At 50.2% G+C, this 14,640-nt stretch overlaps 1 protein-coding gene across 2 annotated transcripts in view; it reads left to right on the top strand.

Annotated features, from left to right (window-relative positions):
- Positions 1 to 14,640, top strand: part of VWF (von Willebrand factor) — a 137,752-nt gene that overhangs the window by 37,992 nt on the left and 85,120 nt on the right. For both annotated transcript variants that reach the window (XM_045466410.1, XM_045466411.1), the window contains exons 9-13: positions 173 to 284; positions 1,062 to 1,108; positions 9,750 to 9,886; positions 10,309 to 10,447; positions 11,558 to 11,658. In XM_045466410.1, coding sequence (XP_045322366.1) covers positions 173 to 284; positions 1,062 to 1,108; positions 9,750 to 9,886; positions 10,309 to 10,447; positions 11,558 to 11,658 — 536 coding nt within the window. The remainder of the gene's footprint in view (positions 1 to 172; positions 285 to 1,061; positions 1,109 to 9,749; positions 9,887 to 10,308; positions 10,448 to 11,557; positions 11,659 to 14,640) is intronic.

Raw genomic sequence — 14,640 nt, 5'->3', positions numbered from 1 at the left:
TTCATAATCCCCCTCTCCCAGGTTGCACAAACGTGGGAGAGCAACAGTGCAGGACAGGTTCTTTGAGCTTCCTGGAAGAAGCCCTCAGCTGCGATCATTCATGGGGATTCTGTAGTTGGGAGATGAGCAATGATGGTAAGTTGAGTCTTTGCCTTGATGCCCTTGAACACAGAGGGACAGCTCCTGGATGAAGGCCGCTGCGTGGAAAGCGCTGAGTGTTCGTGTGTGCACGCCGGGAAGCGGTACCCTCCGGGAGCCTCCCTCTCGCAGGACTGCAACACCTGGTAGCTGGGGCTGTGCGCTGTGGGCTGGGGCGGGGGAGGGGGTGCACTGGGTAGTGGCAGGTGCGACAGGACCTGGTTGGGCAGAGGGAGGAGAGGCAGAGATGAGGTGGTTTGGGAGGGTGGAGAAGTCGTTGACGAGGAGCAAGGATGGTGTTATGGATGGTCCTAGAGAAGGGGGTCAGGGAGGGAAGGACGCTTTAAGTGCAAACATCATCTCTAGCTTTCCCCCCAAACTATGCTTTAGTTAATGGCTCTCTCTGAAGAAGGACTGTATGACAGTCACCATGCCACAGGCAGTTTTCTCCTTGAATACATAACCCTTTGTTCCACATCCAGGCCTCTTTCCTTTGCTGTCGTTTCCTTGCTTGGCTGTCTCCCAGGAGTTCCCATGGGCTGCCTGGCGTGGTCCTGGGTTGTCATTTTCAGCAGCCCCCCTGTTCTCTCTTCCCCTAGCTGTGTGGGGGTAGGGAGCAGTTGGGGGAGTAGGAATTTTCTGGGTGGCTGGTGGATTTTCAGGGACATTGGGTCCCCTAGGTTTTCTTCTTCCATCTCTCCATCAGGGCTTCTTCCCCTTGGCGTGATCTCCAAGATTCCTCTGTGGCCACAGCCCTGTGCTGTTCACCTTTAACCTCATAAAGATCCCGCCTCACGCCAGCTCCTTTCTCTTCCCAGATCCCTTCCTTTTGGGGGCTGTGGTATCTGTGACGAGCTCTTGATCTGTTCATGTACCCTTGTGTTTGCACAACTACCCATGACCTGTGCTGCTCTCCCCAACAGCATTTGCCGAAATAGCCTGTGGGTCTGCAGCAATGAAGAATGCCCAGGTAGGTCACCTAACTTTTGCTCATTCCCTCCCTCCTCTGAATGGAGAGGTGTGTCATCCTTGCCAGACAGGGAGGGCCACATCTCAAGGCAGGGAGGAGGTGGCCTCTGCACCACAGCTGTGGCCCCCTGACTACAGCTGTGGTTTCTGATACCAGCTGTGCTAACCCACTCATGGGCCAGCAGAAGGACATCTTGTGTAGCTGAAAGGGCAGAATGCACCTGGTCGAAGGTTTTATTGTTCTTTTCTGGTCACCTGTTTGCTCAAAGGATTATGGTTGAATGAGCTGTAAGGACTGTGAGGTCACAGTTGACTAAACAAAGATGATGCAAATTCTTTGGAAATTAAGAGGAAGAAGGGCCCAGTAATTCTTTAAGCTCAGAGTGAGAAGTTTCTGGAGTGCCTGATAGGAAGATCTTAGAATGGCCCAGGAGCTAGGAAAATCAGATCACCAGATGATTTCTTCTACTCCATCCCCTCCCTGGAAAATCTCCTTACAGGAAAAGTTGCTGTATAATCTCTGCCCTTTACTTGGTCTTCTGTTTGGACCTAACTCTATTCTATTTGCTGCAAACTTTGCCCATTAGAAGCTCCCTTCTGCCTCACCCCTCCCCTCCCCAATAACACTGGCTCTTCACTTGATAATTTTCCCTTTTGTGCTCACTCACGTGGTGTTTGCTATGTGTTAGGCTCTGTGCTAGGCGCTTTATATGTGAGTCTGTGAGGCAGGTGCAGTTTATTCTAGGTTTACAAAAGAGGAAGCAGAGCCAGAGAGGTTATATAACTTGCTCAGTGTCACACGGCCGCTAAGAGACAATGACAGGACTCATACTCCAACTATCTGATTTCTACTTTTCTCCTTCCCTTTACTCCCCTTCCTGGTCATCAATCTATTCCCTTGCAGGAAGGTCTTTCCATCCTTCATGAGCTCTGGAGAGACCCCACATTTGGTTAAAGACCAGCTCAGCTTCAGATCGTATGCTGGATACTACTTTTTGGGTTCCCATGGTTTGTACAGTGGAATAAAAAACTGAAGACAAATAGCCAGATAACAGGCTCCCCTCTCTTAGGCCCCAAGAGGCCACATTGGCTTTGGTGGGCTACCAGGGGCTTGAGCTTGGATACTAGGATCATATTTGGGGCCTATGGCTTTAGGGTCATTTAGGAACTTACTCAATGTCCACTATACTGGAAATATTCTGAAACTAGATGGAAAGTGGGCACTAGGGCTAGGTCAACTACTCTGGCTCACAGATGGCCAACCAGCCAGTTTATCTCCTGTGCAATTTAAAATAAAAATTTTTTTTGATGTTTGTTTATTTTTTAGAGAGAGAGGAGACAGAACGCTAGCAGGGGAGGGGCAGGGAGAGAGGGAGACACAGAATCTGAACCAGGCTCCAGGCTCTGAGCTGTCAGCACCGAACCTGATGTGGGGCTCAAGCTCACAAGCTGCGAGATCATGACCTGAGCTGAAGTTGGATGCTCAACCGACTAAGCCACCCAAGCACCCCTCTTCTGTGCAATTTTTAAAGGAAGCATGAAGGACAAAAGATTGTTCTTGCCACTGATATCAGTGCTCCAATTTAACATCATCACACCCTGTGAAAGACCTAAGGAATCCTTTGAACGATAAAAGGTTGCTGCAAATGACTTGTGAAAAAACTTTTAATATCTAAATCATAAGCATTCACTGTATAAGATCTGTTGAGCCACAATGGATGGAATTAGGAATTTACTTAACTGTGTTTTGTCAGATTGAATACCAGATTAAGAATTCTTTAAAAAAAATTTTTTTTAATGTTTATTCATTTTTGAGAGACAGAGAGAACAGAGCTTGAGTGGGGGAAGGGCAGAGAGAGAGGGAGGCAGAATCCAAAGCAGGCTCTAGGCTCTGAGCTGTCAGCACAGAGCCTGACGTGGGGCTTGAACTCACTAACTGCGAGATCATGACCTGAGCTGAAGTCGGACACTCAATCACCTGAGCCACCCAGGTGCCCCCCAGATTAAGAATTATTAATTACCACTTCCTATAGGGAGCATCTTCCACCCACCCATCCACTCATCCATCCACCCATCCAATCAACCATCCATTCATCCCTCCATCCCTCCATCTACCCACCTTCCCGTCCATCCATTCATCTATCCATGCATGCAAACATCATCCATATATCCATCCAACCAACAATTCATCCATCCATCTGTCCATCTACCATCTGTCCGTCCATTCATCCATCCAACCATCCATTCATTCATCCATCCATCCATCCACCCATCCACCATCCATACATCTATCCATCTATCTACCCATCCAACAATGACTGGAACACTCACTGTGCACATGATGGAATGCTTGGTCTGGAACAGACAATACAATTCCCTGGTCTTCAATTCAAAATTTAGAAGCTAGCTTTGCTGAGGATGAAAGAAATTTTCTTGATGCTTTAATGGGAAGATAACCAGTTCCAACTCTGGAGTCTACTGGGTAGTTTGATATTTTGCCAACACAATCACTAAGCTTTCGTTCTGTATATTCAAAGCCTCAGCTCTGACCCTCTTTTTCTAGTACTGGAGTTTAGTTGGTCATCTCCCACTCCATTTTTACCTATAGCACATAGGCATATTTCTATTCCTTGCCATGATTCAGCTGGCAGTGGGCCTGTCTTATGCCCTCAGTGTGACGATTGCTGGTAGAGCTTCTGATGGAAAGGTTCTGGAAGGGGATATACTTGGCTTTGCTAGTATAGCTAAGAGCAGGCTGTGGCTTTTCCACAGTCCCTGGAAGGGCTGACATTGTGAGCCTTAGAAATAGAGAGCTGGGTTTTGATTCTGTGAGATAAGATGAGAGTGTACTAGTTGTTTATTATTGTGTAACAAATTACCCCAACTTAGCAAACAACAAACATTTATTATCTTAGAGTTTCCGTATGTCAAGTATCTGGGTGTGGCTGAGTCTGGCCCAAGGTTTCTCAAGAAACTGTAGTCAAGTTGTTGACTTGGGCTATGGTCTTATCTGAAGGCTCTATAGGGACTGAGGAGGACAGGTTGAAGCTTAGTCACGTGATGGTTGGCAGGCCTCAGCCTCTCACTATGTGGACCTCTCCTTGGGGATGCCCCATGACATGACAGCTGGCTTCCTCTAGGGTGAGTGATGTCAGAGAGAGTGAAGGAGAGCAGTCAAGGCAGAAGCCATGGTCTTTTAAAACCCTGATTTCCGAAGTGACATCCTTCACTTCTGCTGTATTATATTTACTAGAAACAAGTCAACATGTCTAGTCTACACTCAAGGTGAGGGGATCACACAAAGACATGAATATAGAAGGTGGGACCATGGCAGGGGGAGATTCTTAGCGGCTACCTGGCACACGCATATGTATAGGGAGTGGGAGGGAGAAGAAGTTGCCCAAGAGAGCATCAGTCTATATAGAGAGGGGCTGGACCTTCTGTTAAATGCTCCTTAGGCCTTCACTGCTCATTGCATCCCTCTGTTCTGGTTAAGAGTTAGGGCAGCTCCAGGCATAACTGTGGTTTCCCCATAGTCTGCAGACTTCCCTTTCTGTAACCTCAAGCTTCCCTTCCCATCCTCTGCAAAACACACTGCCCAGAGAAGTTCTGCTAATTTGGCTCCCATTGAACCATAAATGTTTGGTTAGAATCAGTGAGGAAGGAGTATGCCTATTAATAGGGACTATTCCTCAAACACATAAAGCTCTGGTTAGAATTTCAGACTCCTGATGGAAGAGTGTGGAAGGTTCTTTCTTGCAGCTGGGAAGGTGGGAGTGAAGGGCTTCTCATTTGCCCATCCTGTGTGTATGGACGGGTAGCATTGCAGGGGGCCAAGGGAATGGGCTGTGCACTCAGTCAGCCTGGCTGGGATTCCAGTCCCGCCACTTACTAGCTGGGTGACATCTAGCAAACTGTCTGATCATTTGTAGCCTCAGTTTCCTCATCAGCATCCTAACACAGGGATGATAACAGCAGCTTCATCTCATGGAAGCTGTTGCTTGAGCTTCCAATAAGCACAATAAGCACTCAATAAATGTTAGGCATTTTCATCCTCGCAGTCATAACTGCCTCATTAAGCGGAGTCAGAGAAGGACTGAGACACAGGCACACATGCAGAGGTGTCTGGCATGGGAAAGGGTGGTGGGAGGCAGGGTGTGGCTGGGGCCGGCGGGGCAGGAGGGTAAGACAGAGCCTGGGCCTACCTTGAGCTTGGCCGTGAGACAGGGGAGGGCCTTGACGTAACTTGTTACTCATTTGGTTCTGGATAATTTCTGATGCATTCTAACACAGCGCTGTAAGTCAACCTTAGGATTCAAGCTCTCTGTTCTGAAGCTTTCAGGAAGGAAGACAGACTTCCTCATTGGCTAACAGAGAGTGATCAGGGCCAATGCCTGTCCAGGGAGAGCAAACTTTCCTAGGTGCCTGGGCTTGCCTGGGAGATCTGAATGCCTGAGTTCATGCGAAGTCTCCTGGGGCCTGCCCCGGCCAATACTGGGGTTTCTGGAATCACACCGGGCCACTGTCAGGACAGGCCAGTGCACCCCCTTTAGAAACCAGGGCTCCCTTCCACTCAGTCTCCATATCCAGACTCAGTTGTACCTATGGCCCTTGGCATGGGCCCATGTGTGACCAGGATCAGAATGATATCGGGCTTAGCTCTCACAAAATTAGGCTTATGAGAAACTGCAGGAGCGAAGCCATGAGGCGGTGTTGGGTGGTGTGAGTGCTTTGAGCTCTGGAGGCAGACAGAATGCTCATGCTCAAATCCCCATCTGACCACCTTGGGGCCATGGGCGAGTTTCTCTCTGTGCTTTAGTTTCCTCATCTATGAACTGGGGATAATGAGGACTGCCTCCTGGGAGCAGTAAATGAGATGGTACCTACGGAGCACTTAGAAATGCATCTTGTGCCTTTGGAGATTATGTTATTGTGATTTAGAGGCAGGCTTTGGTGAAAACTTAATGTTGGGGGAAGTCTGTGTTCCTTTGCTAAAGGCCTGTGGGCTGGCGTTTCTGTCCGGTGCGTGGAAAAGCATGGAAGCAGATGGGCTGAGCAGAGAAGCCCCTTAGAGGGCTCACTTCCTGCAAACAAAAGGGTTTATTTTAGAAGAGGTAATGTGTTTGCATCAGATGAGAGATATCTTTTCCTTTTCCTTTTTTTTTTTTTTTTTTTTTTTTTTTTTTTAAATCAGGGAGGATCTTTACTCATGTAGTGGGTCTGCTTTAATTCCTGGCTGTTCAGGGGTGCAGGGGTGGCTCAGTCAGTTAAGCGTCCGACTTCGACTCAGGTCATGATCTCATAGTTCGTGGGTTCGAGCCCCGTGTCAGGCTCTGTGCTGGCAGCTCAGAGTCTGCAGCCTGCTTCGGATTCTGTGTCTTCCTCTCTCTCTGTTCCTCCCCCGCTCACACTCTGTCTCTCTCTCTCTCTCAAAAATAAATAAAGCTTAAAAAGAAAATTCCTGGCTGTTCTACTTTTGGTACTATGTTAAGAATCACCTGTTCTTCATCCATTCACCAAACTTTTATTGCCCACCTGGCCTGTCTGGTGGTGGGCTAGCTGTTTGCTGGGAGCTGCCTTTTGCTGGCTGACCAGCTGACTGGGCATGTCCTGGCTGTCCTGCTCTGGGCAGAATGGGTGAGCATTGCACCTCATGGCCCATTGTTCTAGCTAATGTCCCAGCCCCCAGGGCTGAGTGCTACCTGGCAGCCTACCCATCCATGTTCCCATCTTACCTGCCTTGCAGCTCCATCCCTCAGTTGTACCGAGGCAATGAGCTGAATGTAATATTTAGGCTTTGGATTCCTGAGAAACTTCAGAACACAGACCAGCGGGGGGCAGAGCAGGAAATCAGATGGGAGGATTAGATTCTAGCTCTGGAAGTTTTGCTTTTGAATGTTTGTACATTCTCTCGTTGACCCCTCTTTTCCTTCGCCTTGTTAGAGATAACGCGAGTCCAGTTTCATACTTAGATAAGAGCGCTCCTGAGAAAACAGAGAAAGGTCAGGGGAAGAATTCCCACCCATTTTATTGCCACAGGGTCAAGACATTTGACACAAAGCGCCATATCACTCTGCAGAATGGTGGTGGGTTCTGAGAAATAGCCATTTGAGAAAGGCTTTCCCGTGACACCAGTGGATTTGGAATTTCATACATCAGCTGGGATAACCCTTGCCCCTACCTTATTGCCTGTTCTGTTCTGCCTTCCACGAACAGTGACCCTCAGTCTTGCCCTTCTTTGGGGTCAGTGCAGTGGGAGGACATGATCTGTTCCTACTAACAACACTTCTGACACCAAATTTGTGTGCTTTTCCCCCAAGCCAACCCATTCTTTGACTTTCTGGATACCAACTGAGTGTCCTGCAATTCAGTTCTGACACAAAGACCCGAAATCAGTGCAGACCCAACAGATTAAGGGCTCAGTCCCACCAGACTGCCCCACTTCAGATGCTAATCACAAGTACTGGGTTCTCATGGTACCCGCTTCTGTTTGACTTGGCTACAAGTTGGGGGCTCCCACAATGCCTTATTCAGGTTCAGTAATTTCCTAGAATGGTTCACAAAACTCCAACACTTTACGTACTATTACTATTTATTATAAAGGCTATTATAAAGGGTACAGATCAACAGTCAGATGAAGAGGTGCATAGGGCAAAGTCCGGAAGGATCCTGAGCATAGGAACTTCTGTCCCCATGGAATTGAGGTGTGCCACCCTCTTGCACGTGGAGACATTCACCAACCCAGAAACTTTCCAAACCCTGTTGTCTAGGGATTTTGATGGAAGTTTTATTATGCAGGCATGGTCAGTTATTAATCCCCAGCCTCTCTCCCATCTCTGGAGGTTGGAGGGTGGGAGCTGAAAATTCCAGCTCTTTGATCATGCCTGGGTCTTTCTGGTGACTAGCCCCCATCTGGAATCTATCTAGGAGCCCACCAAGAGTGGTTTCATTAGAACAAAAGATGCTGCTGTCACCTAGGATATTCCAAGTGCTTTAGGAGCTCTGGGTCAGGAATCAGGGAGAAAGAACAAATACATATTTCTTGTTATTGCAGAGGGTGATGCCGATAATGATCTGGGCCTCCCTATTTTCTCCTAATTTCTTCTGGGCTGAGTGTAGCTTCCTGGCCCATGCCATTTTGGAAGGGTCAGCTGCCCTGGGGACCAGTCAGAGGACACTCAGTAACCTGAGGCTACTCTCCCTTACCCCTGCCTTCCAACACATACCAAAGGCAGGGCCACACCTGGGCCGAAGCTGTGCCTGCTGTACCCTTCAGTGAAAATGCAGGCATGAGAGGCAGGAGGCGGTGGTGGGGGGGGGGGGGGGGTTTGCTGTGGAACTTGTCTTGGGCAGATGGGGAGCAGAGATCTCCCTGCAGTCTCTGGGAACCCACTGATCATGCGACAGAGCCCAGCATCAGCCCCTGGGGATGGGTCGAGGTGGGACTGGCTATGAGATCCTTGTAAGAGGAACTTCAGGTTTAGACAGGATTAGTGCTGTGGAGAACAGATGTCTGCTGTTTGGAGGTCAAGGGTGACTGAGTAGGAAGGAGGGCCCCCTACTTTATGGAATGGCCATGGCGTGTGTCTATATTTATTTTTCTAAAGAGTAGAAGGCACAGATGAGAGGAAATACATAAAAAGAGATTTGGGAAGAGATCCAGATCCACACTTCAGCTTCAATGGGTCCATTGTGGGTCCCGGAGATGGGATTGCCCTGAGTTGGGGCGGGCCTGTAGGGAATCACTGGAGACATTGGCAGAGGTCCCCCCTGCATGGACACTTGCCAGGATGTGTGATCTTTGGTCTGTGGTTCACTGGGCCAATGGCATGGCTGGATTGTGGTCTGGGGGAGGATGGAGGGGGGTTCAGGTGGAGGGTGAGCTGAGGGCTCCGAGTTGCGGGGCAACAAAGGGGTGTCCTCGTACCCACCCACAGATGTGTCAGCCTGAGCTAGGAAGCTGGCTTGGGTGGTGGTGAGATCATGGGCAGATGGCCTCCTGGCCCCCCATTGGCCCCAACTGAAGTCACAACAGGGGACTTGCCCACGAGGAGACCTTAGGGCCACCCCTCAGCTGCGGGGTGAGGATGGCACCTTGGTCTCTGCCCTGCTGAGCTCAGAGGATGCCCGCCTCACCCCTCCTCTGTCCCCCATCTGGGCTGGCCTTTTAACCTGCTTGCCTTAGGGGACTCTCGTGGGTGGGGCTGTGCCCTGTGGCCCCCCCACAACACCAGTGCAGAGAAAGGCCTGTTCCTGGACCAAGCAACACCTGAACCCAGCAAAGCCAGATCCTGTGGGGCGGCTGTAGGGAAGGGCTGGGAGTCACAGTGAACTGAGAACAAGGAGCTGCGGGTTCTGGGCTGGGCTCCACCACTGACTGCATGTGGCTGTCACTTCCCTTAGTCCTCCCTTCCATAAAGTGAGACATTGACCCGAAGATCCTACTGTGACCTCTCACGGACTGAGGAGAGGGACCCGAGTTAGAGTCCTCCTGTGGAACAAGTTTTCAGACTGGTGTGGGGAAAGAACATCTGGAGTTTCCACTTGGGGTGCCTGGGTTGCACGTGCATTCCACCTTTGCCACCTCTGAGGGGCTTCCGCACCTCCTCCTGCTCTTACCTCTCTCCTCTGTGTCCCTCCAGGGGAGTGTCTCGTCACAGGACAATCCCACTTCAAGAGCTTTGACAACAGGTACTTCACCTTCAGTGGGGTCTGCCAGTATCTGCTGGCGCAGGACTGCCAGGACCACACCTTCTCTGTTGTCATAGAGACTGTCCAGGTGAGCTTGCCTGCCACGAGTCAGGAAGCTGTGACCGGGGTTGGGGCAAGGTGGTCCCGTTTCCTTCGTGAGCTGCCGGGGTACATGCTCCAGAGACCGAAGCAAGGAGGGGAAATCTAGAGGGCACAGGGCTCCCTGCTGAGGATTGAAGTCCCAGACTGGCTTTGGAACCATAGGCCCAAGAGTTCTTTATAAAGACTGGAGCAGGACTGGGAAAGGGTGTGTGGAGCTGGGCTCAGGGCCGTGTTCTGGCACACCTCCAGGGGCCCACTCACAGAGACTGCTCCGTGAGAATGGAGCTGCTTCTCCTAAGAAGGCCAGACGCTGTGTGGGGCTGTGCTCTTTCTCTGTGGAAATGGGTCCTGGGCTGGGGCACTGGGCTGGGGTTGTGGTGACATCACTCTGTGTGCCGCTCTTGGCAGTGCGCTGATGACCCTGATGCTGTCTGCACCCGCTCCGTCACTGTCCGCCTGCCCAGACTGCACAACAGCCTTGTGAAGCTGAAGCATGGGGGAGGAGTCTCTATGGATGGCCAGGACGTCCAGATCCCTCTCCTGCAAGGTGTGCTCCCTCCTCCTCCAGGCCTGGGGCGGGTGCAGCTCACCTACAGAGCTCCTGCCCCTCAGCAGTGCTCACTGCCCACCTCTTCTGTGAGGAGAGCTATCTTCGGAGGGGTGGGTATCCTCTATCCTCGGCATGCATCCTTTCAAGAAAGGAAGGCTTCCTGGAGGAGGAGGAGGATGGGTGGAGGAAGCTGGCTGGAGGCAAGGGAGCTGCTCTCTGGCATGGAAAGGGCGCAGAGGGGGAAAGGGGACCAAGAAGGTTTTCACTTGGCTTGAGCCAAAGGGGCGAGTTGAAGGTTGGGCACGGTGGTTGGAGCTCTCCTTTGAGGTGGGAAAGGAGCAGAGGCTGATGTGGAGAGGTTAGGGGGTGGCTGGTGATGGGTCAGACCAGAGGATATCGTGGGGCAAAGCCAGGCGACCCCGTGACCTGTGGGAAGAGCCGACCTGTCCAGTGACTTTGCCAGTTGGCACCACACCCTTTTGAGCAGCGTAATTGCCACCTTCACCCTCAAAGTGGCTGTCAGATCCTTCCTATTTCTTTCCCATGACCTTCATGGACCATGTGGCCCATTATCCTGGCATTGACCACAGCACGTCCACCTGTGTTTAATGCTGTCTGAGTCTCCCCATGAGGTGCCTTCCTCCAGGGCAAGAGATTATGTCTCCTACCCCGTCTCCAGTGAGAACTGCTGTATTCAACCACACAGCATCACTCAGACATGACGACTGAGTAACTCAGCCTAGAAGTGGGGTGCAAGGCCAGAAGGGCTTGGGGAATACTCAGGGGTCAGGGGTTCAATGGGAGGCAGAGCCTCAGAAGCCAAGGATGCAGAAGCCTCTGCCGCCTTCTTGTGGCAGTGGAGTGAATGGCAGGCTACGGCCAGGGTACAGGGGCACCTTTCTACGGCACCCAATTTGTACTACATCCTGATTATCCTTTCTCCTGAGACCCCTTAAGCCTCATGGACATCCCCATCTGCCCCCAACTCCTTGATTTCATTGTTACAGTCCTTCGTGAGATACCCCATCTCTTCCCACTATACATCTGCCTGTCACCACCCTGCCCTCTCCCCATCTCAGCCTAAATCCTGTCCCTGCTCTGTTCCAGGTGACCTCCGCATCCAGCACACCGTGATGGCGTCCGTGCGCCTCAGCTATGGGGAGGACCTACAGATGGACTGGGATGGCCGTGGGAGGCTGCTGGTGATGGTAGGTGCCCTCCCAAACACTGCTTCCCTGTAGCCTGGACCTTACAAAGTTCTTCTTGTGCTCTGGCAGAGCTCTGGCTTTATGTGGTGGGAGAAGAATTCCTCTATCCCCAGGCCCTATGCCCCCAGAATAAGGAACAGGCCTCTCTTGTTTATGAGAGGCTGGTGTTTGTTGTCTGGACACCCCTTGTTTGCCCTGGGGGTTCTCCCTTCTGGGGCTCTGGTACCCCAAGGCCCTCCAGACTGGGCTGGCTCCTGAAGGGCTAGGAGGTAGCCTTTGGTGCCCAGCCTCCTGGCTGCAACAAAGCTGGGGAGCAGGGGTGTCTCTCAGGATGTGCCCGCTGTGGGCAGCAAGGGAAGAGCCCATCTGGAACTCGCAGCCGAGGTCCCCTGTTGTGCACCCTGGGGGAGAAAGCCATCCTACTGCCCAGTAAGTTTGCCCTAGGAACTACCAAATCCCTCCCCCGTCCCTGGGTCTCTGTGGTCTGGGGGACCACTTCCTTGTGTTCTCCGTGGCCCCAGAGTCACATTTGGGTAGCAATCCATAGATTTCAACAGGGCTTCCTCTCTGGAAATTTCCCAGAGCAGATGGGCAGTGTGATTGCCACTGCCATTTTTATAAATGAAGGAACCCAGGCTCAGGTGAGTCAGGACACGTGCCCAGGACTACACACGTGATTGGTGGTGGAGCGGGATCAGCTCTCTGGCAGTGTCATTCCTGCTGGACCAGAGCTTCTCATTTCTTGGTCTTCAGATGACTTTGTACTCTTAAAAATTATTGAACACCCCAAGATCTTTTACAGAGGTTGTATCTGTCAACATTTACCATGTTGGAAATTAAATTAGAGAATTAAAATACATACTTATGAATTCACTTAAAAAAATAACAATAATAATATATCGTATGCCTGGAACTAATATAACAATGCATGCTAATTACACTTCAATTGAAAAAAACCCAAACAAAAATAACAATAATAAATCCACGACATGTTAACATAAACAATAATTTTTTTTTGAAAAATAACTATGTTTTCCAAAGGAAAAATAAGGAGTGAGAAGAATATTATTGTTTTACATTTCTGCCAATTTCTTTAATGGCTGGCTTAATAGGAGACAGCTGGAGACTCGCATCTCCTTCTGCATCCAGTCTTTTGCAACATTATGTGTCATGTAGCCTCTGGAAAATTCCACTGTACACTTGTAAGAACATGAGAAGGAAAAAGCTGAATAACATCTCTGTATGATTAGGAAAGTAGTTTTGGCCTTGTGGACACCTTGAAAGGGCTTCAGGGACCTCCATGCCCCAAAGGGTCCCAAGACTTCAGTTGAAGACCATAGCGCAGGAAGATCTCGGAGAGCTTCTTGTCAGCCTCTCCTCTGCAGTTAGAAATAAAACCCATCATTTCTGGAGCAAGAAAGAACTCACCCTGGTCTCATGGTCTTTTGGTTACAGAGTTAGGATCAAAACTCAGGTCTCCTGACCCCGACTAACTCACCTCCTGCACCCTGGTCTTCAGAAAGGGTGCCTCCCACCCTGCGATTGGCCATACCACCTTCTATAACCTCTCATGTCATAGTAAGGGTGCTCTTGATCTGAGGGCTGAGCCTACCTCTGGAACAAGCCAAGGGGACCCAGGGGACAGAGGAAGATACTGCCTTAGTGGGGATAGTGTGACAGCAGGCCTGGGGGTGACCAGAGGGACTTTGTTGGGGAATGAGGGTACTCACGGTCTGGGAATGAGGAGGAAAAAGAGGATGCTGAGGCACAGGTGGAGGGAGTGAAGACATCACCTGTTTCGCTGCTCAGGTCAGGGCTGGCCTTGACTGCAGACATTGCGTTTCAGCTTGTGTCCTCAGAAGAACCTCATTCATTCACGAACTTGCTCAGTCATTTGTTCAACACATAGTTAGTGAGTGTTCAGAGGCACCATTCTAGAGGACAAGGCTACAACTGTGAAACTCCGCAGACAAGGATCCCTGCCTCACTTAATTTATGTTGTACTGGGGGAAGACAGACGATAAACCAACCAAACCAGTAAATTATATCGTATATTAGAAGGAAATCCTGAGAAGGTGAATAAAGCAGAGAAAGGGACAAAAAGTGTCAGGGTCTGAGCATTTACATTTTAAGTAGGGATGTTAGGGGGCACCTGGGTGGCTCAGTCAGTTAAGCATCTACAGCTCAGGTCATGATCTCATGGTTCACGAGTTCAAGTCCCACTGAGCTGTCAGCACAGAGCCTGGAGCCTGCTTTGGATTCTCTGTCTCCCTGTCTCTCTGCCCCTGCCCCACTCGTACTCTGTCTCTCTCTCTCTCTCACAAAAATAAAATTTAATTTAAAAAAAATTAAAAAAAAAAAAAAAGGTCAGGGAAGGCCTGGGTGCCTAGTGTGGCCAAACTTGAAATTTGTAAGGCAAACAGGGAAACGTTACTTTATTCTCTTCTAATGGCATTTCCTTGGGTACATTTTATATGGGTCTGGAACCTTCCACTAGATTGTTTATCTTGCATCCTGTGAAGTCATAGCTGGAAGCTGGAAGGGGCTCCAAGAGATGTCCGTAGAAGCTCAGTTCTAGTGCATGATGGTTTCAACACAGGGAGGTCATCTGGCTGTGTTAATTACATGCAGAGCAGGAGTCAGGATTCTGGGGTCCCAGACCTGGTTCCATCTTTGAATCAGGGCCGTCTCAATAGAAACCAGCAGCTGCCCCAAGCTGTAAAGTGTGAAAGGCAGGTTTAACTCCCTAGCTTGTCTGTGAGTATGCACTTTGGGCTCAGAAGGACGGAGAACAAGCCACATGCTGATGGCCTAGAGTTTGACCCCCAGAACCATCCTGGTCACCCATAGTGGGCTGCCCCAGATTCCTTGCTGACCCTACCTCCTCTGATCACACCACCTAGAGTCCTCCTTGGTCATGGTCCTTTCTTCCCAATGACACTCAGCGGCTGAGTCAAATTGAGATGGGAAGGTATTGTTCTT

Source organism: Leopardus geoffroyi, chromosome B4 (assembly GCF_018350155.1).
Source record: "Leopardus geoffroyi isolate Oge1 chromosome B4, O.geoffroyi_Oge1_pat1.0, whole genome shotgun sequence".
Taxonomy (NCBI): Eukaryota; Metazoa; Chordata; class Mammalia; order Carnivora; family Felidae; genus Leopardus; species Leopardus geoffroyi.
The sequence above is the reverse complement of the archived record's forward strand: the minus strand, read 5'-3'. Positions and strand labels throughout refer to the sequence as shown.